At 33.1% G+C, this 27,055-nt stretch overlaps 1 protein-coding gene across 1 annotated transcript; it reads right to left on the bottom strand.

The window, feature by feature from the left end:
- Positions 1-7,105: 7,105 nt before the first annotated feature.
- On the bottom strand, positions 7,106-7,850 carry LOC120165432 (late embryogenesis abundant protein D-34-like). The gene is made up of 2 exons (XM_039174950.1): positions 7,533-7,850; positions 7,106-7,312 (listed from the first exon to the last, which is right to left on the bottom strand). The coding sequence occupies exons 1-2, from the start codon at positions 7,848-7,850 to the stop codon at positions 7,106-7,108; spliced, it is 525 nt and encodes a 174-aa protein (XP_039030881.1).
- Positions 7,851-27,055: the final 19,205 nt, after the last annotated feature.

Here is a 27,055-nt window from a genome sequence, read left to right as displayed (position 1 = left end):
TCAATCAGACTATAAGGGAATTTTACGAATGCTATATTATATATAATAACAATTTCAAACGATATCGTTATGTTATATAGCTCGTAATTATATAATAACTGTAGTAATTATATAGCACGTGATTATATAATAACTGTAGTTTCAAAGGATATTAATATCATAAGAGGGTAATTCTAATAATGTTCCTAGGGAACACAACGTAAGGTTATAAAATTCACCTTCAAATAAACAAAGAAACCAACACACGCCATAATCTATTATATGCAAAACATATATTTAAATCGTGGGATTTTCATTAAACCTAGCTGCTGCAGCCATGGAAGCAGCCACTCCACCGGGCGTCGTCCTCATATTCCGATTATTTCTCAGCTCTGCAGCCACCACCCTATCGGCACCTTCACGACTCACTGCCTTGTCCCTAGGCAACATCTTAGTTGCATCCTTCAACGAAAACAAAACTGTAATAATATTTCCAATTCCAACTATTTTGAGTTTTACACTATTATTTTTTTTTCGGGCGGTGTGGTAAGATTATTACAGATAAAACTGTTGGTAATGTTCAATCCGCATAGTATTGGAAACACTATTGGGAATGCGTATTTATTGTTTGGATTTCTCACTTTCTTGTTGAGTGAAAGAGAACAAGGGGGACTCTCGCGAATCGCCGTTGCCGCCGCCGTCCGGGTCGTGGTCGTGGTCTGGTTCATCTAGACGTTTCAGCTGTTACAAAGAATGATTTTAATCCTGGTTTTCTTTATGGACGATTTTAACCCTATTTCTAGCCTATAAATAGAGATCTGAATTCAGCTTCTCAACTCACTCTCAACATTTCAGAATTCACTCTCCAAGTGTTTTCTAAATATTCTCTCTGTGTGCTTTCCGATAAGAATAGCAATACCACCAGCAGTCCACTCCGGTTTCGGGTGTACGGAATTCGAAGCGACCGTGTTAACCTCAGCGGACGGTCCGCCTACTGTAGCGATTACACACATCGGGGCGAATTCATTTCTAAGGCAGTGGTTTTACCACGACACGGTTTACGAATCTATTCCTTTTAAATTACTGTTTATATTTTCTGTCAATGCTAACGGTGTGGTTTTGCAGTCCATATTTCCAACAATTTAGAAACAAATTCTATATACTACAATCATGTCAACACCTTTGAGCAAACTAATTCCCGATCTTTCCAAGCTCGATGCACTTGATGGGAAGAATTATAGAAGGTGGTCTCAAAGAATCCTGATATTCTTCGAGCAACTTGATCTTGACTACGTGTTGCTCAAGCCACCACCTACCATGTCGCCAACCCCAGCTACCGATAATGATGCGGATACGGTTCTGAATGATGATGCCTTAGTAACTGCCGCCGCCGTTCTCGCTACGTACGAGAAATATGAGAAAGACAACAAAACGGTGCGAGGACATCTACTCAGCCACATGTCAAATAAACTATTTGATATGTTTCTTAGATAAAGGAGTGCCAAGGCAATATGGGACACTCTCGAGAAAAAGTATGGTGCGAACGATGCAGGCATCAAGAAGTACGATGTCGGTGAATGGCTCAAATTCCAGATGACAGACGACAAACCGATAATGGATCAAGTTCATGACTATGAGAACTTAGTTGCTGACATCATCACCGAAGGGATGCAAATGTGTGAGGTACTGCAAGCAAATGTTATCATTGATAAGTTGCCCAAGTCCTGGCCTGACTACCACAACTCTCTTAACCATAAGAAGAGATAAATTTCGCTTGAAGAGCTCGTGGGCCATATGAAGATTGAAGAAGCCAATCGTTTAAAAGATAAGCTTACTAATTGTATGAGTAATTTATCTTTTAGAGCTAACTTGGTTGAGTCTAAATTCAAGAAGATCATGAAACGTGTGAATCAAGACAATAAAACAAAACCCCAAAAGGCTACCAACTTCAAGAAGTCAGGAAAGGCCAAACCTGAAGGAAAGACGCTCAAGTGTTATGTCTGCGGTTTACCCAACCACAAAGCTTACCAATGCCAATACCGCTCAGACCGCCAGAATGAAAACAAGCCACAGATGCACGTTGTAGAAGAAGATGATGAAATCATTGCTACGGTGGTCTCAGAAGTTAATCTGGTGGAAAACAGTTTGGAATGGGTTATTGACACTGGCGCTTCAAAGCATTTCTGCGCAAGGAAGGAGTTTGTCACCGAATTCGAGGATGGGAACGTAGGTGAACGTGTGTACATGGGGAACTCTAGTAGCTCTGAAGTGATAGGCAAAGGCAATGTTTTACTCAAGCTGGCCTTTGGTAAAACTCTGGCTTTAAATAATGTTATATATATACCTGCCTTGCGTAGAAATTTGATAAATGGTGGGCTTCTGAATAAGGCAGACATTAAGTTAGTTTTTGTGGCAGATAAACTTGTACTTTCCCGAAATGGTGATTATGTTGGGAAAGGGTTTTTAAGCAATGGTTTATTTATCATAGAAACTCAATTTAATGAAAATAAAGCTACCACTTCTGCTTATATTGTTGAATCCATTGATATGTGCCATGCTAGATTAGGACACGTGAATATTCATGCTTTAAAGAAATTGATAAATATGAATGTTCTACCTAAACTAGACACAACTAGCTTTAACAAATGTGAAATTTGTGTAGAAGCTAAGCATACTAGACCTCACTTTAAGATTGTTTCTTATAGAAAGACTGAGCTGTTAGAACTCATTCATATTGATCTAACAGATTTTAGAAACACTGAAAGTAAAGGAGGAAAATACTACTACATAACTTTTGTAGATGATTATTCAAGATATACTAAAGTTTATCTCCTAAGGACTAAAGATGAAGCTGAAAACTTCTTTCTTATTTATAAGGCAGAAGTTGAAAATCAGTTAGATAGGAGAATTAAACAGGTTAGATCTGATAGAGGTGGTGAATATGGATCTAATTTCTTAAAATATATTTGTGAAAAGAATGGCATAATTCATGAAACTTCAGCCCCCTATTTTCCTCAACATAATATTATAATCGAAAGGAAAAATAGAACTTTAAAAGAGATGATGAATTCTTTACTAATAAGTTCAGGGTTATCTGATAACATGTAGGGGAAAGCCATTCTATCGGCAACTCATATCTTGAACCGAGTTCCTCATAAGAAATTAGATTCTACCCCATATGAATTGTGGAAAGGATACGCTCCTAATTTACAATACCTGAAAGTGTGGGGGTGTCTGGCTAAAGTGGGTTTGCCAGACTTTAAAAAGTCCACCATTGGACCTAAAATCATTGATGCAGTGTTTATAGGGTATGCTACAAATAGTGATGCATACAGATTCATGCTTTTACAAGATTATTCTATTTGTGAGTCAAGAGATGTTGTTTTCTTTGAAAATATTTTTCCTTTAAAGGAACTGAGATTAAATGTCGAAACATAAATAGAATATATTCCATCCACTTCTTCTAGTATTCCTGCTAGGTCTTCTCAAGAAAATGATTTTGAGCCTATAAGAAGTAAAAGGCAAAGAGTTGAAACCTCTTTTGGACCAAACTTTATTACTTCCTTTATTTCTGAGATAAATGATTTAGACTCCATTTCAGATCCTATAGCTCAAATTTTTCTGTTAGATGAGGATCCTAAAACTTTTGAAGAAGCTATAAGATATATCGATGCTAGTTTCTGGAAAAGCACTATTAATGATGAACTATAATCGATAATGTCTAATCATACTTGGGAATTAGTTGACTTGCCTAAGGGATTCAAACCAATCTGCAACAAATGGATCTTCCGGAAGAATTTGAGGCCAGATGGTTCGATTTAGCGGTACAAGGCAAGGTTAGTCGTCAAAGGGTTCACTCAAAGGTTTGGTTTAGACTACTTTGATACATACTCCCCCGTTACGAAAATCTCAACGATTCGTGCATTATTTGTGCTAGCCTCTATTCATAAGTTGCAGGTACATCAAAAGGATGTTAAAACTACTTTCTTCAATGGGGATCTAGATGAGGAGATTTACATGGAGCAGCCACTAGGTTTTGAAGTACCTGGTATGGAAGAGAAAGTCTATAGACTTAAAAAGTCACTTTATGGACTTAAACATGCTCCTAAACAGTGGTATGAGAAATTCTATAAAACTATTCTTAGTTTTGGTTTTGTTGTGAATGGTTCGGATGTTTGTTTGTATTCAAAGATTTTTGGCACTGAATGTGTCATCATAAGTTTGTATGTTGATGACATTTTGATTTTCAGTTCTAACATTGAGTCCATTAACAAAGTTAAAAATTTCTTGTCCACTAAGTTTGAGATGACAAATTTAGGAGAAGTAGATGTAATCTTAGGAGTCAAAGTTACCAAAACTGAAAAGGGATTTTCTTTAAGTCAAGCACATTATATAGAGAAAGTGCTAAAGAAATTTGATAGTTTTCGTCCCTGTTCGAACTCCTTATGACCCTAACATACATCTAGTTAAGAATAAAGGAAGTAGCGTTTCCCAAATGGAATATGCAAAATTAATTGGAAGCTTAATGTTCTTAATGAACTATACTCGGCCTGATATTGCTTATGTTGTGAGTAGACTGAGTAGATATACTCATAATCTGAGTGGTGAACACTGGATTGCTCTTAAACGCTTACTGAAGTATCTTAAGGGTACTTTGGATTGGAAACTTGAGTTTGTTGGTTTTCCTGCAGTACTAGAAGGATATTGTGATGCCAATTGGGTTTCTGATAATGATGAGGTAAGCTCTATGAGCGAGTATGTTCTTACTTTGGGTGGAGCAGCAATCTCGTGGAAATCATCAAAGCAGACATGTATTGATCGTTCTACCATGGAGTCAGAGTTTATAGCTCTTGACCTAGCTGGGCAAGAAGCCGAGTGGCTCAGAAGCTTGTTAGCAGATATTCCGTTGTGGGGAAGACCGACTCCTCTAGTTTCATTGTTGTGTGATTCACAAGCTGCAATATGTGTGGCTAAGAACCAATCTTACAATGGTAAGAAAAGACACATTCGCATAAGACATGAATCAGTTAGACACTTAATAAAGAATAGAGTGCTCTCTTTAGAGTATGTGAAGTCGGAAAGGAACATAGCAGATCCACTTACCAAAGGGTTAAGTCGGAAGCTGGTCCTAGATTCGTCGAGGGGGATGGGTCTAAAGCCCATTGGTTGAGGAATTCATGGTGGATACCCAACTTAGTTATCTAAGTTACATCTGGTCAAATGAAACCATGGAAAGACTCATAGTGCACATTCTGACTGCCTATCCCTATGATGAATAATGTGCATGCCCAATATGAACTTAAGTGCTCTTAATAAATTCATAGCCCAGACTTTGGGTGGTCTTAGTGAGAAAGACTTGATGAATTTACCGATTTTGGCTGAATATCTATTCTTAATAAGTTCATAACCCAGAGTGAGTGGGTATTCCTAAATAAGAAGGAAATAATGAACTTACCGACAGAAAGGTTGAGTTTGTTAAACTCTTAATAAATTTAAATCCAAGTATTTGGATGGTTCTAATGAGAATGACTTATTGAATTTACCGATAAATGAGGTTGACTATTTATTCTTAATGACTTCTTAGCCCAGAGTTTGGGTGGTTCATTAATAATGAACTTGAAGAAAGTCACCATACCCTTTGTGAGGTTGAGTTATTATAAAAGCTGTTAATTATTTCATATCACTTTTTAAGGGTGGTTTATGTCGAGATAAACTTGATGAAATAACCTATGTAAGTGAGAAGGGTTAACTATCTTCTATGAAAAATGTTGGACCATTTTTCTAGCACACTTACTAGAATCCTGAGGTAAGATGGCCAATTATATACTTTTGTATATATATATATATATATATATATCTTACACATCGAGGACTCAAGTGAATGAAGGGGTTAGTTGTGTGTTATGAGTTTACCCCCATCTTAGAAAGTTCCATACTAGTTTCACTTATCTAAGAGAAGGATTGCTCATCATCACTATGTACTAGTTCCAGATACGTTCACTAGTGCTTAAGCAACTAATCTCACTATTGCTCTTCTGGAAAGTTTATTTTCGAGTTTCAGAAGAATTCTTTCGCATTAGTGGGGGGATGTTGGTAATGCTCAATCCCACATAGTATTGGAAACACTATTGGGAATGGGTATTTATGGTTTGGATTTCCCACTTCCTTATTGAGTGAAAGAGAACAAAGGGGACTCTCGCACACTGTCGCCGCCGCCGTCTGTCTCGACTCGTGGTCTAGGTTGAGGTCGTGATCGTGGTCGTGGTAATACGTGTCTTTGACACGTCTGCGCAGATACTATCTTTTTAGAGAAAATTCTTGAGGAATTTCTCTTTGAAAGAAACAAATGGAAAAATGTGAAAGATTTCAACTGATATTTATAGACTGTTGAGGACTGTTTAAATTCAAATGATAACAACTGATTTATGAGTTATCAAAAATTAAACAGTTTTTTCCCTAAGTTAAATAAAAAATGTTAAGATGTATCTAACTGATTTCCATCTTTTTAGAGAGGAGACAAACTGTTAATATCAGGAGTTACAATAGTTATATGATTTAATATAAGGAGTTACATGATATAATTTCAGGAGTTATAACAGTTGAATAATGGTGCAATAAACCTGGACTATTTCTGAGTAAAGTTCATCTAGATGTTTCAGCTGTTACAAAGAATAATTTTAATACTGATTTTCTTTATAGACAATTTTAACCCTATTTCCAGCCTATAAATAAGAGCTGAATTTAGCTTCTTAACTCACTCTCAACATTTCAGAATTCATTCTCCAAGTATTTTCTAAATATTCTCTTTGTGTGTTTTTCGATAAGAAGAGCAATACCACCAGTAGTCCACTTCGGTTTCGGGTGTACGAAATTCGGAGCGAACGTGTTAACCTCGGGGGACGGTCTGCCTACTGCAGCGATTACACACATCGAGACGAATTCGTTTCTAAGGTAGTGGTTTTACAACGACACGGTTTACGAATATGTTCATTTTAATTACTGTTTATATTTCTTGTCAATGCTAACGATGCGGTTTTGCAATCCATATTTCTAACGAAAACGTCGGAGAGGGTAGCTTTATCTTTGGACCGCATAGTTGGGAATTTCGAATGGTCGCCGACTGAGCTTATGCGGCCACACCTCCGAACAATGTCTCATTACAGCCAGTAGCTCTTCTTTCAGCCGCTTGAATTGCGGCCACATCGCTCTGCTCTATTGGTTTATCGACGGCAGATAATGCCGCCGCCTTTAAAGCTTCTCCCACCGTTATAGGGTCGTTATTGAACGATGTAGTGTCCCTAGGAACTTTGGGTTGAATGTATTGCCCAACAAACTTTCTCATTAAAACAACGCTAATAATCAGAGCAAAGAGCTAATAATAAAATTATCTATCTTTATAATGTTTTTTTACATGTCCCTCGACGGCTTCAGTGATCCAGGATTCGCCACCCGCGGTGACTGATTTAGTTAGGGTGACGCCTTCATCTCCGGTAACATCGGTTTGATCGTGGCGAACGACGCCTGCTCTTTCTTAGACGTTGGCTGCAACTTGCATGCATGACAGCCGAGGGACCACTTCTCTGTGTCTGTCCGAGGACGGTGGTCTCAGCCGACTGCATTGCGGAGGCATTTAACGATGCGATGGATTTGGAAGCAAGTTCACCGGTGACGTTAAAAATGTCACCATACTTGATGGGCCCTTCTTGATCACGGGACTGGTCAGACTGAGGCCTTCGTGGTTGTTGGTGGCTCATGGTTTCGTAGATTGGACTGAAAAGTGAAAAGGAAAGAGGAATGGAACAATGACAGTGGTGAGGGAGGTGCTTTAAGGACGGAGCCGCTGGTTCGGTGAGGCATACAAGTACAACCATGGTCACGCTGGAGCCCTGTTGCTTAGACAACGTAGCTTGGAATTACAAGTGTTAGCATTCGAAAGAGACGTATGGGACCACTAGGCCAGCCGGTACATGTTAGAAGGGTTAGAAAGGAGCAAAAATTGATTCGAAGAAAAAATGAAGTATTTTTATTCATTATACATTAAAGTTTTGACCTGACTTATAATTTTATGAACACAATTTAATTTTAAAAAAATAAATTTGAGTCGAATTACAAAATAGAAATTCAATAACTCAATTTTTTTAGTAATTAATAGATTAATTTTAAGTTTAAGTCGAGTTATAAATTATAACTTGAATAATTTAAATTTTTTAATAATTAATGAATTGATTTTCAAGTTTAAATTAAACCTCTTACCTTTATTACTCACCCATCGTCAGACCTTTACTACGACCATTCTTCTTGACATTATCCCAATCCCCATGTCTATAAATCCAAACTAAAATCTTTAAACCTAATACCCAAATCTTTAACCATAATTTAAAATTTATCATTCTCACTCTAGATTAACTTTAGGGGATTTATGTGGACAATAGAGAGGTGCTAAGCATAACCAAGGAGGGAGGAATTTTTTTCGCATGCAAGAGGGGATAATTTTTAAAAAATATATTTTTTAAAAATAATATTTCAATTTTTATATAAAAATAAAAATTTTAAATATATATAAACACGACATGTTTCAACTAACAACTAAAATTAATTATCGTTACAACTCAAGCACCTAAAAGTATAATATCATAAACATTAAACACATTTTTAGTAAAAATTCTTTAAACACCTAAAGTTAACTTGGGGTATAGTTTGAACACTTCTTTTTGCATTAAACCTCAAAAGTTAGATATTGTATCGGTTAAAATATTTCTATGAATTTTCATTCAAATATTTGTAATTTAATACTAACTCCATCCCATTAAAGGTCTCTCTTTGGGTTTTTTAAATTATATTCTTCAAAATTTCCTATTAGAAATGTCAACAAACAACAACATTTATATTCTTTTTTTTACCCTTATATATCTCACTCTTTTACACATATTCAAATAAATCTATCAATCACTTTTTAGGGATAATTTTGTTATTTTTATTGGTCAAATATATCTCCTAAAACTATGTAAAGTCAATATGTGGCATAAATTATGGGACAAAAAGAGTATTAAACTTTAACTTGTTGAAAAGAACATATGTCAAAAATGATAATTTGATAAAAATATCTCCGATCAAACATTGTAATCTTACATTCATGTTAAATAAACTAAATAAGGTAGTACAATATTATCATAGTAATGTTATATTTAGGGATGAGTACGATGCGAGTGTGTCGATTTTTTTGCCGCCCTGACTCCACTCCAAAAATATATTGCTTATATCTGACCCCTTCCTGCCTCAATGAATTCTAGCCTTTCTTCTACCTCGAATCTATCTCGATTTTTAGATTAAAAACCCGATTCCGATTCAACTCCAACCTAAATATATTAATATTTAAAATAATTAAAATAATGTTTTTTATAATACATTTATAATCATTTATGATAATTTAAATGATTAAAATAATATGTTTTAGATTATTTTATTATATATTATTTAATACATAATGAAACTAAACTGGAACCTAAGCTATAGCATTAGATAAGTCCCCACGCAGCATGCCATGGATCGGGTCGGATCAGTGGTTTTTTTTTCTTTTAGACCCAATCTCGTTCCGTCTTGAAGCTATTTGTTTCGAACTTGAAATTTAAATATATATATATATATATATATATATATATATATATATATATATATATATATATAATCTAAATCCGTTAGATTTAGATATTTTGACAATCCCTAATTATGTTTTATTAATTTTATTTAAAAAATAATAATCTATATTCATTAAATCAAACTTCCACTCAGTGTGCAGCTCTTTTGCTCAGATCCACCGCAAACTGAAGTTTCATTACACCGATGTCCCCTAAAATTATTGTCATCTCCTCTGATCCACTCCTTCGCCACGCACTTTACACGGAGCCAGCCATTCTCCTTAAACCATGTAAGACCTAATGGCCCACTGTGGTTGCCAAAGTGCGCCGACCACCTCATCTTAAACCAACGCACTCCCATTGACAATTGACTTGTTTTTTTGCTAATACATCCATTTGTAACAGACAAAATCGATGAATCATCAAAAGTATTATGAACATAACATGTGGTTGTTCAAAGGGTGAGTTGAAGTTTTCTTTTTTCGTTGATCCATTTTCTTTAAAAAAAAAATAGGGTAAACAACATGTTTAATACCCTAATTATCATTTTTTATGTTTTAGTCACCCAATTATTTTTTTTCAAAATCATACCTAATGTTACATTTTGATCACTCATTGTTTAAAAAGTAATAGAACTATTGACATTAGTATTTTTTATTTTTCTTCAATGATGATGTAATATTATCTTATGATGATATGTCAACATCATTATTAATTTTTAATGGTTGATTATCAAAATGAAACCAAAACTAAATGTTATATATGATATACAAAAATAAATAAGTGATCAAAACAAAATAGAAATAATAGTTGATGCAATAAACATGCAGTTTACCCAGAAAAATCATCTTGATTTTGGCTCTTACATACTTTTTTTGGTTTCCCCCAATCTCCAACATTTCGTTATGCCTAATTCAAATTAATATTTGTTATACATTTTTTCGTACATAAAAACTCAAACTTAAAATTTACTTAAATAATGTGAAGCTGTACGTACCCTCTTTTTCATCTCAGTGTCTTCCTTGCAAATAATAATAATAATAATAAATAAAATAAATAAATAAATAAATAACATTCTTGTGTCTGAGCTTTAACTCTTACATAGTACTTTGTCTCTTTGTTTGTTTATGTTACTTGTGTTCATTTATTTTTCAATCACCTCTTTGCTGGTAAATCTCAGTGAAGAATTAAAGGTTTAATTTTGAATGTTTAAGTTGTTGGAATGGATCTGAGTTGGTGAATTTTCATGTTTCAAGATGGTTAGCTAATGAATTTTTTAAGCTATAATATTAAAAATATTCTCAACGTTTGAACAAATAATTATTTTATTATTATTTTAAGTATTTTACTTCTAATATTTTAATTTTTAGTCAAAATAAACCATACTAGATGAGAATAGTTAATTGACAAATCGTCAATCTATGTCGTTAACGTATCATGTATTAAATCACTGACATAACATGATATATGTCATATCATCAATTAAACACATAAAAAAATAACACTACAACATAGATTAACAGTTAATTAATTAAGCAATGACCTAACATGATATGTATTATATCAGCATTAAAATATGCAAGCTACTCGTTAAGTATTAAAGTTTTAGTTAAATAGTGTTCCAGTTAAATATAAGTTTTATCAATATTAAATCAAATTAATAATTCAATTAGATAGTTGTCAGTTGACGGCAAAATATTCAGACTTGACCTTGAGACTCGGGTTTGAATAATTAAATTAATATATTGATTTTAATAAGGTGACGGTGATGTGTGTCATCTTTTTGAATGGAAATAATTTAATAAAATTATTTAAATTAAATATAAAATAGAAAAGGTATAAACTTTTCACATCAATTTAAAACATCGTTTATTAGGTAATTAATATTTTCTATAAATAATTATTTTAATTAAAAATTAAAATATTAGAGTTAAAATTCTTAAAAAGATAAAAATTAAAATAAATATCCAAATAATTATTTATAACCATTTATGCAAACATAGAGAGTTAATTTTGTCATTATACCTTATGCTTTCGTTCAAAAATACTCATATCTTTTTTCAAAAGAAAAAATCCGTTATCACCTAAATGATATAAATTGATAAAAATTTAAACAAATGTATGGTTTTACTTGATATAGATTATATAAAAAATTACTTTAACATATTATTTTGGAAAAACTAAGATACAGTCTACGACAGAGATGCAAAATTTTATGTTAGAGAATAAAATTATAAAGGGAGCAAACGAATAAAATTTTAGAGGACACAAATATATTATCATTAAAAATATAAAAGAATTTAAAAATTTCATAACGTCATTATCCCCTCACACCTTAATCCATCCCTGATCTACAATAAAAACATAGGAGTTCCTTTGATTCTTTTACCTATTTTCATTCGCCCTCTTATAATAAAATGTTTTTCTAAACTTAGCATGTTTTCCTAGACTTAGCATGTTATATTATAATTTAATAATTTGTTTGAAATTTTTAAAAGAACACTGTTTTCACATGAAAGTTATTTGAAATTTTGTGTTTGTTAAAGATGATGATGTAGAATTATAAAACGTTCAAACATATAAAATTCTTATTGAAACAAAATCAGATTTAGTGATAATATTAAGGTTATGTTTATTTCACTGAAAATATTTTTTGAAAAATATTTTACGTAGAATGAAATACATTTTTTAGACAATATTTTCTAGAAAACATTTGACAATGATTAGAAGATGGTGTGTAAACCATTTTTCACTAGTTAGTAAATTTTCTAAAAAGTATTTATTACAAATATCAAATACAATAAATAATATTATTTATTATAAAAATATTCAGACTACTATATTCTATTAAAATAAAAATATTATAAATTATATTAAATATTTATTAAAATAAAAATATTATATTTTGAAAATTATTAATAAATATATTTAGTTATTTTTATTAAAATATTACTAGACTATTATATTAATATTAAATACATGAATAATATTATTCATTATTAATAATTCAATAATAATATTTTTTTTGTAAGTTAATAAATAATATAAATTTTATTAATAATTTATTGTATTATTGAAATAATAATATAATATCATATATTATTATAAATAATTAATTATATTATTTTAATATTAAAAATATAATATTATATTATTAAAAATGAATAAATAATTAATATTTTTATTAAAATGATACTAATATATTATATTAATATTAAATATATTAAATAATATTATTTTAAGTGTTTATGTTTTGATGTGAAAAGTTCAGAAAATAATTTACAAAAAATTAGATTGTAAGTCATTTTTTAGAAAATACCAAATAAATTCTGTTGATCAGAAAAATATTTTACATTAACTAACTTGTTTTCCGCCAACCAAACACTAGAAAATGAGGAAAATGTTTTCCAAAAAACATTTTACTTGAAACAAACAGACCTAACAATATATTGGATTGTTGACTATTAACTGCTTTGATTCTCCTTCAATTATTAAGGTCCTAAGTTAGAGTATTAAAGATTATAAGGGTATTTAAATTTTTATTATTAAATGGTTAAAATCTTTAAAACAAATATTATCTTGTAAATAGCCTAGATTAATCAAAAATATTAATTTGAGATGCCCTTGACTTATTTTGGACGTAAGTTTTGAGTTTATATTCTTATTTTATAAAGAAAATACTAGAATGTAGATATTTCACCCTTTCAGTTTCTTATAATGTATGTCTTTAGATAATTTAATTTATATTCTTAGATTCTATAATTTTTTGTATATTTAAAATTTAATTTTTTTAATTTTAAAAATAGTTTCTTTATTATTTTAATATGATAATTTAAGCACAACTTATTACTGATTTGATTGAATTATTTTCGTATTTTTATTAATTCTATTTTATTTTATTTATTAATTTAAGGTGAATGCAAGATTATATTGTTTGAAAGATGGGAAAATTACTCCAATATTGTAATTGTAATTTTTATTTTTCAAAATATAGTAACTCATATTTTCTTTTTCAATCTATTGCTCTTTGAATAGTAAATTGAAAGACGGTGGGATTGCAACCCATCTTCACTGTTCATATAATTTTTTTGAATAAAAAATGAGACACGGTTGGTATGCAACCCATCTTCACTATTAAAAAAAATGCTACAATGAAAAAGGTGTGATTACAAATCGTCTTCACTATTCACAAAGAAGGTGTAGACAGTGAGAATACAACCCATCTTCACTATTCACCAAAAAAATAATTAAAAAAACTACAGTGTAGATGGTTGGAATACAACCCGTCATTATTCATTAAAAAAATCATTCAAATGGAGTAGCAGGAAGAGTTACCGAGTGCAGGTGTAGGCGTTCAGGCTAGGTGTATGAAGTTTAGGAATAAAAGATAATAGGATAGTATTAATATATAGGGTAAGGATATTAATTATTTGTTAAAAATTAAATTTTATTGTTTAGGGGTAGATGATAGGGGTAGATAAGGGGAAAATAAATTGTTTTGTTGAAGGAGTTGATATTTTTGTGTTAAATAGGTGAGGTTGAAGATAAAGTGTTGAGAAAATTGGAGTAGAAAAGAAGAAGAATAAGAAGAAAGAGGAAGAAAATTTAGTAGTAAGTTGGATTTGATATTTTTTTTATTGAAGTAATATTATATTTCTAGTTTTGTTTTAAATTTTTAGATTGTATATTATTGATATAATTTTAATTTTACACATGCAACTTTAATAGATTTGGAGCAAAAAAAGAAGAAGAGAAGAAGATTTGGAGCTTTGATAGAATATTTTGGACAAAACAAGTAAGTTGATTTAGTTTTTAATTAAATATTTTTTATTATATATATACATTCATCCATTATTATTTTAAGTTGCTTAGAATCTCGAATTTAAATTTTATGTGTTATTTTAGTTTAGAATTTTAGTGGTTTTCAAGTAGTATGTTGTAAATATAATGTTATTTATTAGTTGAAATTAAGTATGATAGTAGTATATTATTTTGTTTTAAATATAGTTATTTTTAAACATGCAGAGAAAATTAGCAACAAATTTATGAAGATTGTCCATTACAATGGAAAAATTGTGAAAACTGATGTTGGGGTTGTATTTGAATATGAAAGCCCTGTGAACATGATGTTTAAAAGGATGTCACGCTTCAAGAAATGAGGGAAAGGATAAAAATAAAAATTGAAGTTGAGATTGGTGGTTTACGGTACAGGTGGAAAACATGTCACAATCAAATTAGATATTCTACAATATTTCTTCGATATGATAGTGATGTTGGAAGCATGATTGCAGTACATGAATCAACAAATACTCGAATTATTGAGTTATATGTTGATGTATGTGACATATATGATGTTCCTGGCTCATCTAGAAACATATTTGTAAATTATTCTCAAGTGGGTTTCGGTAGTGAGATTGAGGAACATACATATCAGTGTAGAAACAGTTTTGTCGCGATGCTAGAAGTAGGACATCAAAAACATTTCTTCCATATGGTTGGCATTCGACATATGCAGTTGTTGATCCGAATGTTGATGCTGACGTTGAAAATCTTCGAGGTTGATGGGGGGAAACACTTGTTGATTCTGGCGATGATGAAGAAGATGATCCCAATTTGACCGGTGATGAACTTGATGATGACCCTATTTTCGGTGACAGTGAATTTATTTCAGCTAGCGATGCTATTACATTCTATCAACCTCCCGCTCACATGAACTTAATAGATTACAATGCGATACAGACGTCTAAATTTTTTGATATGAAACAATTAACTTCGAGTTACTCTCATGACTTATCAGTTGAGATTCAATTTAATGAAAAAGAGGAAGTTGCATTGGCAATTAAAGAATATTGCATCAAAAACCATGTGGACTTCGTCGTTGTAGAATCTAGTCTGAGAACTTTGTTCGCAAAATGTGTTAAATATGGAGAGGAGTGTAATTGGAAGATCCGAGTGTCTAAACTTCAGAGGAAAAATGCTTGGGTGATCACAAAGTACCATGGCAATCACACTTGTTTGCAAAATTCCATTAACCAAGACCACCAATAATTGGACTCGAATGTAATATGTCAACAAGTGAAGATGTTGGTTAAAGTAAATCCAAGGGTTCCAGTTTCAGTGTTACAGGCATCTATTACTAACCAATTTGGATATCAAATAAAATACGCCAAGGGTTGACATGAAAAGAAGAAATCAATGAAGTTATTGTTTGGTGATTACGAAAAGTCGTATAACGAGCTACCGACTTTATTACAAGCAATGCAATATTTCATCCCGAAGACTATAGTAAAGTATCAAACCTTGGATACATGTAACCGAAAAGGTTGAGTTATTAACGGGAAAAAATATTTCATCGATTATTTTGGGCATTCAAGTCATGCATATAAGGGTTGGTATGTTTTTGTATGGAATATACAAACATGTATTATTGATAGCAGTTACACAAGATGGTGACCGAAATATCTTCTCGATTGCATTCACAATTGTTGATAAAGAGTCATTAGAGTCTTGGAACTTCTTTTTGAGTACTTTACATGAGTATGTCGTTCAAGAAGACGATGTTTGCTTGATATCTGATAGAGGAAAAGGTATTTTAGCTGCAATTGAATGATCAGAAAGTCGTTGGACACCTCCACACGCATATCCCATGTACTTTGTACGCCATATTGGTAAGAATAGTTGGGAAAAGTGTAAAAACCAACATATTCGCCGTGAAGTTTTAAGCATGGGTAAATTTTTATTCTGTTATTCTAGATTATATATGCATATACATTTATGTGTTATGGTTTTTCTCGATGTTAACATCATATATGATGAAACAGGATGTGAACTATTGCGACCAAAATTTGTGAGGAAGTTGAAGCATTTGAAGGTGTACGGTAAACATGTTTGGACGTGGACAAAATAACATTGGGAGGGAAAGATGGGCTCAATCATACAATAAAGGCCGAAGATACGGAAAAATGACAACCAACCTTGTGGAGGCCATAAATGGAGTACTAAAAGGAACACACCATCTCCCAATTGCAAGCTTAGTGAGAGAGACATATTACAGGTTGGCTAAAGTTTGGAGTGATAAAGGGAAGAAAATTGAGTCCATGATAAATAGAGGGCAACGTTGGTCTCCGGATCTTGTGAGGAAAATTCAAGACAATGTGGATAAGGTAACCTCCATGACTATTCACGAGTTCGACCGACTGAATCAGACTTTTGATGTTGTTGAATCTATATGCAACAATGAAGGATGACACCGAGAAACATTTTGTGTTGATTTTCAGGTTCGATGGTGTGATTGTGGTCGGTTCCAGGTATGGTGATATCCATGTGCCCATGCAGTTAATGCATGTATGTTTGTAGGGGTTGACCCATACACTTTTGCCGATGAATCTTTAATTTACAGACGATATTAAATATTTATAGTTGCGAGTTTCCACCGATCGAAAATTCACAATATCGGTCACCAGCGGAGCATGACAAATGGCTACCAAATCAACAAATTCGTAGAGAGCCAACGGGCCGACCTCAATCAACTCATATCCATACTATTATGGATCTTAATTATAGAGAGACAGGATAACCAAATAGATGTAGTGTTTGTAAGGGTGAAGGACATTTAAAAAACAAATGTCTTAATCAACCAAGATACATGCCTCAATGATTTCATTAAATTCTTTTTTGAGAATGATTTCTATCTATATTCGAATAAACATTTTAATATTTTGGCATTTAATCTGTTTGTAATTGAACTTGAATGTTTTGTATTTTTCTATTTTGTATTTTAATATTTTGATATGTGACTCAAATTATGTTTAGTATTTAAATAAACTTGAAATGATAATTTATGAACTTTAGGGATTATATTATAAATCAAAAAGTTATGAAAGCCATTTTGAAAATTTATTTTTATGAACTAAATATTTTTTTAATAAATAGATCTTTCACAAATAAGAATTCCAACTATATGACCTATAAACATTCACCATTCATTTAAAACATTTAAAGAGTTTTTAATAATAAAAAACAATATTCAAATGTCATTCATTAATTGAAAAAACTAAAAATGCATGAAATCATTTTTTAAATTTTTGTCCATGTCGAGGTGTCGTGGAATAATAATGCCTCGGTGGATGTCGATCTCGTTGTTCCCTTTGTAATTGAATGGATTCTTGTTCATTTTCATTTACCTCATCAGTTACTACAAGCATAAGAGATGGTGTTGTAAAAAAATGGTCACCACTTTGCTCTCCCATGGGACTATAAATCGATATATTAGACATGAAAGATGTCATGTCCTGAAAATCCATGTTGAAGCCAATATTTTGGTAAATAGGTAACTGTTGTGGATAAAACTTGGGTCTATATGCTTCAGGATCATCAAAATTTTGATTGTGTGATGAGCTTCCGCTCACTACTAGATCCTCTCCCCACGCACGCGACCAAGCGCTTGAAGGATATTGTCTTGTTACGGCTTCATTCTGAGATGATACCGCTTCACTCTTATATGCGTTTGCTCCACTCCTAGATGATTCACTGCGACCACCATATTTATTTTTATAGTTGTGACATTCTTCTCGTTCTTCGGTCGTTGTTAAGTACGGTCTTCCATTGACAAGATAATAAATCATGTACTCTGAATTCTCCAAACTGCCATGGCACCCTATCTCCAAACTGAAACTCGACAACACAAAAGTAAATCATCGGTGTAGCCGGATATTAGAATCCACCATCAAATAATCTGGTACATCTGCCAATATGTCATCATTGTCGTATGGCCTCCAAATAAACTTTAAAAATCATATATAAATGAGTACACATCGAAGTAAATTATAAATAAATAATATGTGAAATTAACTTTTCATTCATATATCTGATCTTTGCAATACAAATCAATCATCAATCTAAATACCCTGACATTGTTGTGCACTAACTTTGTGCCTTATTTTTTCTCACACCATTTGCAAACAAATAATATATGAAACAAACATTTATTTGATAATTTTTTTTCTTTTAGATGAAAGATATTTTAAAATAAAGTAAATAAATTTTAAATTAAAATCAAAAAGAGGAAAATGAATCAAACTTTGGGTAATCGGTGTAAAAAATGGCAGTTGATGCCAAGCCCACGTTTGTAATAATAGTAGACGTCCATTAACGTTCGTTCTATTTTGACAATTTTCTAACAAAGAGGCCTTGCACAACTCACGATACAAGAACACTAATATTGTCGATCCCCAACTATAATTGGCAGTTTCCCAAAACTCATTCATAAATTGGAGATACTGTGTGTGAACTAGATTACTAGAACTATCTGGCATCAGTATCCCTCCAATGAGTTGCATAAGATATGCTCGAGCTCCACGCTTAATCTCCTCTCTAATATTATAATCAGTGACTTTAAATTCGTTCTTCAACCAAGTCATTTTTATACGAGAACCTTTTATATCTCTCCAATATGGTACCTTCCCCAAATATTTTAAGCAAAGCTCCTGAGCATTAAGATCAATATGAGCAATCAATGGCTTCCCATTTATAGGGACCCCGATTTACACGACCACGTCTTCTAGAGTAATGATACATTCTCCATATGACAAATGAAAAGTATGGGTTTAAAAGTTTTTATCATGTAATTTATTATATATATTCAGAGTGAATTAAACTAAACACTTAATCCCTAAAGGTTTAATAAAATAAAAATTAATCTTCCTCCATTACATTTTAAATACAAAAAATTATCTATATATTATCTTATCTTATATATTTTTTATTTTTAATAATCTAATTATAAGTAAGTTGAAATTTAAAAAAATAGATAATTTTTTATTTAAATTTAATTATGTTGCTCTATTTTTTTAAGAAATTTTAAATTTAAATTCTAATTATATAAATTACATTTTTTTATATTAGCCAAAATTTGTTTTAATCTTACTTCTTCTTTTTCTTTATATTTTCTCAAAATTTCTTGTATTATATTAGAATAAAAACAACAAATTAATTTAAAAATAATTTAAAAAATACACTACTACATCATATATATATATATATATATATATATATATATATATATTTATTTAATTAACAATTAAATTATACATCTACTTACTAATATTTTCTCCTTCTTCTCATTATTATTCTTCTTTTTCTTTTACAATTTTTTCATTCTTCTCAAATTACATGCATAATATTAAAATTATATTAACATTTCTCAACAATCAACTAACTATGTAATATATCATTCAAAAATTAAAAACAAAGTTAACGATATAATATTACGTAATTAAAAAATAAAATATACATCTACTTACTAATGGAAAGTTTTACTTCTTCCTTCTTCCTTCTTCCTTCTTCCTTCTTCCTTCTTCCTTCTTCCTTCTTCCTTCTTTCTTCTCCTTTTTCCTCTTCTTCTTCTTCTTCTTCTTTTACAATTTTTTCCTTCTTCTCAAATTGCATGCATAATATTAAAATTTTAGTAACATTCATCATCAACAATCAAATTAACTATAATATATAATTTAAAAATTAAAAACAAAATTAATGATATAATATTACACAATTTCTACTTACTTTTTCTTATTCTTCTTCTTCTACTACATTTGTTTAAATTAACTTCAACAATCTCTCCTATTTAATACAAAAATTTTAAATTTTAACCACATATTTATTCATCCATCAATCAACAACTTTTCTACTCCAATTTTCTACATTTCCAATGACTGCTTACCTTTATTCTTTTTCTTTTTGAACACTTTAATTGAAATTATTATTTTTATTTTCTTTGAATATTAAATACCACTTACCTACTTACTTTTTCTTGGGGTAAAGTGTTTAAATAATGTAATGGAAAAAAAATTCTTCACATAGTATAATTGAACAATTATTTGCTTAAGTAGGGTGATTACTACAGTGACCGCCATAGGTCTGCAGGAGCACATGGCGACCTTCATAGGTCTCTAGGAGCACACAGCAACCTATGAAGCACTTGGCGACCTATGAAGCTGCAACAATGAGGGAAGAGAGAAGAGTTGCTGCAATAGAGGAGGCTTTGTCGCAAGGAGCACTTGGCGACCAATGGGATCACTGTAGCAAACACCTCAGTTCAAGAAATAAATTAGGTAGAACCTTATATGAGAAATTGTGTTCCCTAAAGCCCTACATGGGCGAGGAAGCCCCTTTACTTGACCCTTGTTTACTACGTCCTGCACACTGACTCATGTAAGGTTTTTTTTTAGTTAATAGTGTAATGTGGATTCTTTTTTTATTGTTTTGAATAGTGAATATGGGTTCTAATCCCAACGTCTTCATTGTAGCTCTTTTTTTGAATAATGAAGACGGTTTGTAATCACACTTTTCACTGTAGCAATTTTTTTGTGAATAGTGAAGACGGGTTGCATACCAACCGTGTCTCATTTTTTATTCAAAAAAATTATATGAACAGTGAAGAAATGTTGCAATCCCACCGTCTTTCAATTTATTGTTCAAAGTGCAATAGATTGAAAAATAAAATATGGGTTACTATATTTTGAAAAATAAAAATTACAATTACAATATTGGAGTAATTTCCCTTTTGAAATACTATCAATTATTTGACAATAAACATTTATACACCCATATAGATGTCGTGCTCGAATAAAAAATAAAAATTCAAAAGTGGGAAGAGAAAACAATAAAAATACAATGAAATCTCTATAAATTAATAATCTCTTTAAAATAATATTTTTCATAATTCTGACTTGGACCAAAATCTAAATTAATAATTTCGGTATATTAATAAGATAACGATTTTTCAGAATACTCTTATATAAATTTATAGTCCCTCAAAATTATAAATTAATAATTTTATAAAATTACAAATATAATTATGAAAACTTAGTAAAATATGATTTTATTATTGTTTGTTTCTTCTTAAATTTTAAATCTACATGTATTTGATCTCTAATTTGTTTATCATACATAAAGTTGTATTAAGTTTTAACTAGTACTACGTATTATAATAAATTTTAATTTTAAGGATATGTATTATATTTAATTAATCATATTGTACATAAATATCATTTAATTGGTCAATATAATAGGCGATTTTCCCGATATATCACCGGTGACCGGTAATATTACCGATCTAACACCGGTCAGACTATATTTCCCGATCTAACACCCTTAGCAGTAAAGTGCGCCCCCTGCACCGCGCTATACGATGATTTGGCGCCACGTGGGGTATAGCGCACCCCCTACACCGCGCTATACGGTGAGCTGGCGCCACGTGGGTATAGCGCGGCCCCTGCAGCGCGCTATACCTGTATATCTGACATGTGGGGTATAGCGCAGTGCAGGGGGCACGCTATACCCCTAACTACCGACCCCTCCTCCCTATAAATACCCCATTCTCAATCAATTTTATCACACCAAATTCTCTCAAATTCTCTAAATTTCTCTCAGATACTCTCTTTTTAAGGTATATTTTATAATATTTTTACTATTATATTTTTACTTTATTTAATATTTTACTAATATAAATCTTTTGCAGATATATAATGGAAGGCAGTCTACTTCGCTCGGATGAAAATCATATAACTCTACACTTTGCTGATACGATAACATTTTAACGTTTTAATTTAATTTAAATTATTAGTAATATTTAGTTATTTATTTAATGCATGATTATTATATTAATAATTAAATATCTCGACACTTTGTTGATACGGTAACATTTAAACGTTTTAATTTAAATTAAATTATTATTAATAATTAGTTGATTCATTTAATGCATGATTATTAGATTAAGAATTAATTTTTGTAATTATTTATTTTTAGGAGAAGGATCGTGTATTAGATCATTTTATTAGGAATCTTAAGTTAGTGATACTCAGTCGTGTCTTGCCGTATTTAGTAGAGGCTGGATTCGGTTACATAGGTAGATATCAGGGTCACTGTAAGATAGAGCCAGACCTGATTTCTGCCTTAGTAGAGCGGTGGAGGCCGGAGACCCACACATTCCATATTCTGTGCGGAGAGTGCACGATCACGCTTGAGGATGTTTCTATGCACCTGGGGCTTCGGGTGGATAGAGATGTGATATCGGGGATAGCTTCCGGTTCTTGGACTGGTTTGTGTCGGGATAGTCTAGGACGTGTCCCGAAAAATTTTATCGGAGGTAGGATACCGTTAAATTAGTTAGATGCCAATTTTCGAGAGTTGAGCGCAGACGCCTCTGAGGATGAGGTTAAGATGTATGCACGGGTATGCATATTGCAGCTGATAGGAGGGTTGCTGATGCCGGACAAATCGCGCAACCTAGTTCACTGCATGTGGTTGCGACATCTTAGCGACTTTCGTCTCGCCGGATCATTCAGTTGGGGCTCGACAGTTTTGGCTTTGCTGTACAGGGAGATGTGTGGAGCCACTGACTACAGGCATAATGCTATCAGCGGATGTCTCATGCTGCTGCAATCTTGGGCATGGTATCGATTGCCCTTTTTATATCCCGTTGTGAATAACCCATTCGTATTTCCACTACTTCTGAGGTAATTATAAAACTGATTTTGTATATTAATAATTTTATACAGCGTAATACAAAATTTTTTCCTTGAATAGGTGGTCTACTGATAGGAAAAATCATCAGGAGCTACCTTATGATTTAGAAAAGATTAGGGTGCTAATCGATCAGAAGGCTGGCACATATGTATGAATTTTAATGTTTATAAATCGCTTTTAGATTATAGTTATATAATTAGATTATTATTTTTGATAAAAATTATATATTATTTGTTTTAGTTTGAATGTGTGCCATATTCTACTGATGATGTGAGGGCGGTGATCCCGCCTGAGTTGAGGGGTTCATTAGATGTTTGGATGGCGATGGTCCCTCTGATCTGTTATGCGACCGTCGAGTGGCACTCCACTGATCGTGTGCTCCGGCAGTTTGGTTGTTTTCAACCAATTCCGGAAGTACCTCGCAATATGGATGAGTTGCATAGCTTAGATAGACGCGGCAAGACATATACAGATTGGCTGGTGAGGCATTATGAGTGGGTCGTGTTGTGGGAGGATCGACATCGGCGCCTTCCACGTAGAGAGCCCATTTTTACTGACTTCTTGATGTATGCTGAGGATTATTATGAGTGGTTCAACAGTAACGGGAAACCGTTTCTACTTCCCGAGGATGCACGAGGGCAGACCTTTCCACGACGTCGACAGAGACGTTCACCGACACAGCACCATCGTCCCCCGACTCGTGGACGGAGAGCAGGTGCTTCCGATTCATCCTCAGCTGCACCAGCAGGACCTTCCCAGCAGCCACCGCAGCCATATATGATGCCGTCATCGCCTTTCCATTACCAGATGCTGCCGCCGTCGCCTTCACCCGGTTTTATGACCCCCGCCACCGCCAACGTCACAGATGACCCCTCCTGGAGGCTATTATGGGTCTATGTTTGCAGACCCGACTTGGGGTTTATATGTTGGATATTTGGCGGGTTCAGCCTCATCACCCATGGCCTCAGCACAAACACCGCCTCCTGTACAGTTTTCACACTCAGCGATGTCTGGGTTTTATGACTTTTCCCAGTTTTCGCAGGCCGGTGGGATAGTCAGTCATACACCTCCAGGGTCTTTATTCTACGGAGGTGCTTCATTGTCATCAGCTCCTCATGTACCTGCGCAAGACGACGACAACGACGACGACGACGACGATGGTGATGATGATGACAGCGAGGAGTCAGAACCAGTGATACGAAGAAATCCTCCTCGAGACCAATAGCCACCGCCTTGCGGAACACATTCGCGTCGCATGCATCGATAGATTTTGTTTTTTATTATATTTGTATTTACTTTATTTTGTTAAATTGTAATTTTTTTATTATTTCTCATTTAATACTTACTTTATTTTGTTTTTTTAATGTATTTCAGTTCTTTTTTTTATTACCATTTAATATCAGTTATTGTAATTTGGTTATCATTTACCATTTAATACTTATTGTTATTAGCTTGTTAAAATTTAATGATTGTGTTTGTTTTTTTAATCTTCATCAGTGATTATCAAATGACATTAACTTGAAGTAAATGCAAATTAAAGTAGAAGACTTATTATTTGATAATAAAATACATCATTTCCTCATCAATTGTTACTTGATGACAACAGAAGTGAACATGTTTTTCTAGTGTGTCTTGGGTTTCTACAATGCCCACATCTTATGTCTTGTCTAGATCTTTCTCTAATATCCATATCGCAATGAATTCGATTGGATTTTGGACGACCACGCTCCCTCAATAAACTCGGATTTGGTACAATCGGAAGTCAATCTTGAACCTTATCAGGGTCTTTGTCATTACCTATGGGGGAAACTCAAATTCGTATACCTTAAAAACTTCAGATAGTAGGTATACGGGATCCACAAAATAGTTATAGTCTTGACGTGTATGCGAGCAAGCTGCTATCACACGAGAGCATGGATACTTCAGAGCTTGAAAAAACCCGCAGTCGCACGTTCTGTCCCTTAGATTTACTCTTAACGACACAACTTCAATCCCTTGAAGAGGTCGCGGTAACTCTGTGACACGAAACATTCCATGCCTTCTAGAGAAGCTTGTTACAGACATTCCATTTGATGCAGCAATTTTTTTCTATAGATCTGCAACTAATTTAGGGTGATAGACTTGATCGCCTTGCATCCAGGTTTGAGCTTGTCCCCATAGTTTTGCAAAAAGCGCCCCCAAACAAAAATATATAGTCTTTACCAAAGCCGCTACAGGTAAGTGACGTGCACCCTTTAAGGTTGAATTGATTGCCTCTGCCAAGTTGGTCGTCATGTGTCCATATCGATATCCACCATCATATGCGTTCGTCTACATTTCTTTATCAATGAGGCTGATATAATCATATCCTTCCTCGTTAAGCAACTGGAAGAATATACGATTGCCATCTTGGACACTGCCAATAATAAACTTGCTGTATTTTCCATACAAGAAGTCTCGTCGATCTGGACCATAGGCTTGCAGAATTTGACAACATTAACACACTGTGGGTAACTTCAAAAAACCCGGTAGAATTGGCATCGATCGCGAAGAACTCGATCATTATGGTAAGCATAGGAGGTTTCGAAGTCCACAATTGTCCCAGGATTCAACGTTCGCACCAGCCTAAACCAACCTGGAAGTTCGTTGTAAGATGCATCCCATTTGCTATGAAGTTTGACAATGGCATTTTGTTTTGCCAACCAAGCTTTTTTATAGGAGACAATGTACCCATACTGCGATTGTATAGCTGAAATCAACACTGCAACAGCTATATGAGAGCTTGCTTTGACCATGGGCATGATGGCTTGGTATATCACTTCAGAGTCCAAGTTGGGATGATCTTGGTTTTACGAATATTGTAATTTTTGATAGCCATCATCGCTTCTTCTTTGCTTGAAAACTCCATGCCTAAAGATAACTCACCATTATTTATTGATGAGTAATACCCATAGTCACCGAGATGAGGCATATCCGCAAATTCTGGTCCGTACATTGCACCATAATCAGCTTCATACATGTGTGCATGAGGGTCAGTTTGTGCCACATTTCCTGGAACTTCATCATCATCGGAGTTGAATTGCGGTGATTCTAGGTCAATGAACAGTCCAGTCTCAGCACCATCCGCACCAGGCTCACGAAGCGGTTCTTCTGGTGGAGATGATGGTTTCTCCATGCTCTCCACATTTAGGTCAAAGAACCTACTACTTGCACGCCTTCCCCTTGAACTGGAAGGCATATCACCATCACGTCAAATGGAAACTGCACAGATGTTGCGTCGATGGCATCTCTATATTAAGGTCAAAGGGATTTGCAGATGAATGTCTTCCCCTTGAACTGGACGCGATGTTGCCATACGGATTGTTCTTCGACCTACCTTGGTACATATCGTAAGGATTTGCGGATGAATGTCTACCCATTATGGCATTAAAATCATTACACATTACTGTCGTCGGGTTGTCAACTTGATCAACTTGTTCAGTCAGCCCATAGTGAGAGCTTAATGATTAACCCCGAACAACACGCACTTGAACAAAATGTGCATACATCTCAATAGCGGCGTCTGAATAATTACTTTGAGCTTCAACCATCATTTCAAGATCATCATTGTTCGAAAGTTCGAACGCTGTATAAGTTAATGGCAACAATGATGTTGGAAATCTATACTGCAACGACGACACTCTTCTACTACTTCCAACATGAATCTTCCTCGAAATCTTCGTTATAAGCTCCTCAAGAGTTATGTTTCTCTTAAATGATATTTTAACACGCTCATTTGATACGAAAACAACGTCGGTTTCATCTTCTCGAATTTCACCATCATAATAAACAATAGCTGAAAGTCGCGCCATTATTTGAGTTTAAAAGTGCAGCACTATTATATCTGGAAAAAAATGAAACAAACCTGATTTAATAAATTATATATGAACGAACATATA

The sequence above is a fragment of the Hibiscus syriacus genome, unplaced genomic scaffold (assembly GCF_006381635.1).
Source record: "Hibiscus syriacus cultivar Baekdansim isolate YM2019G1 unplaced genomic scaffold, ASM638163v2 tig00111582_pilon, whole genome shotgun sequence".
NCBI lineage: Eukaryota > Viridiplantae > Streptophyta > Magnoliopsida > Malvales > Malvaceae > Hibiscus > Hibiscus syriacus.
This window is presented reverse-complemented; position numbering and strand designations above follow the sequence as displayed.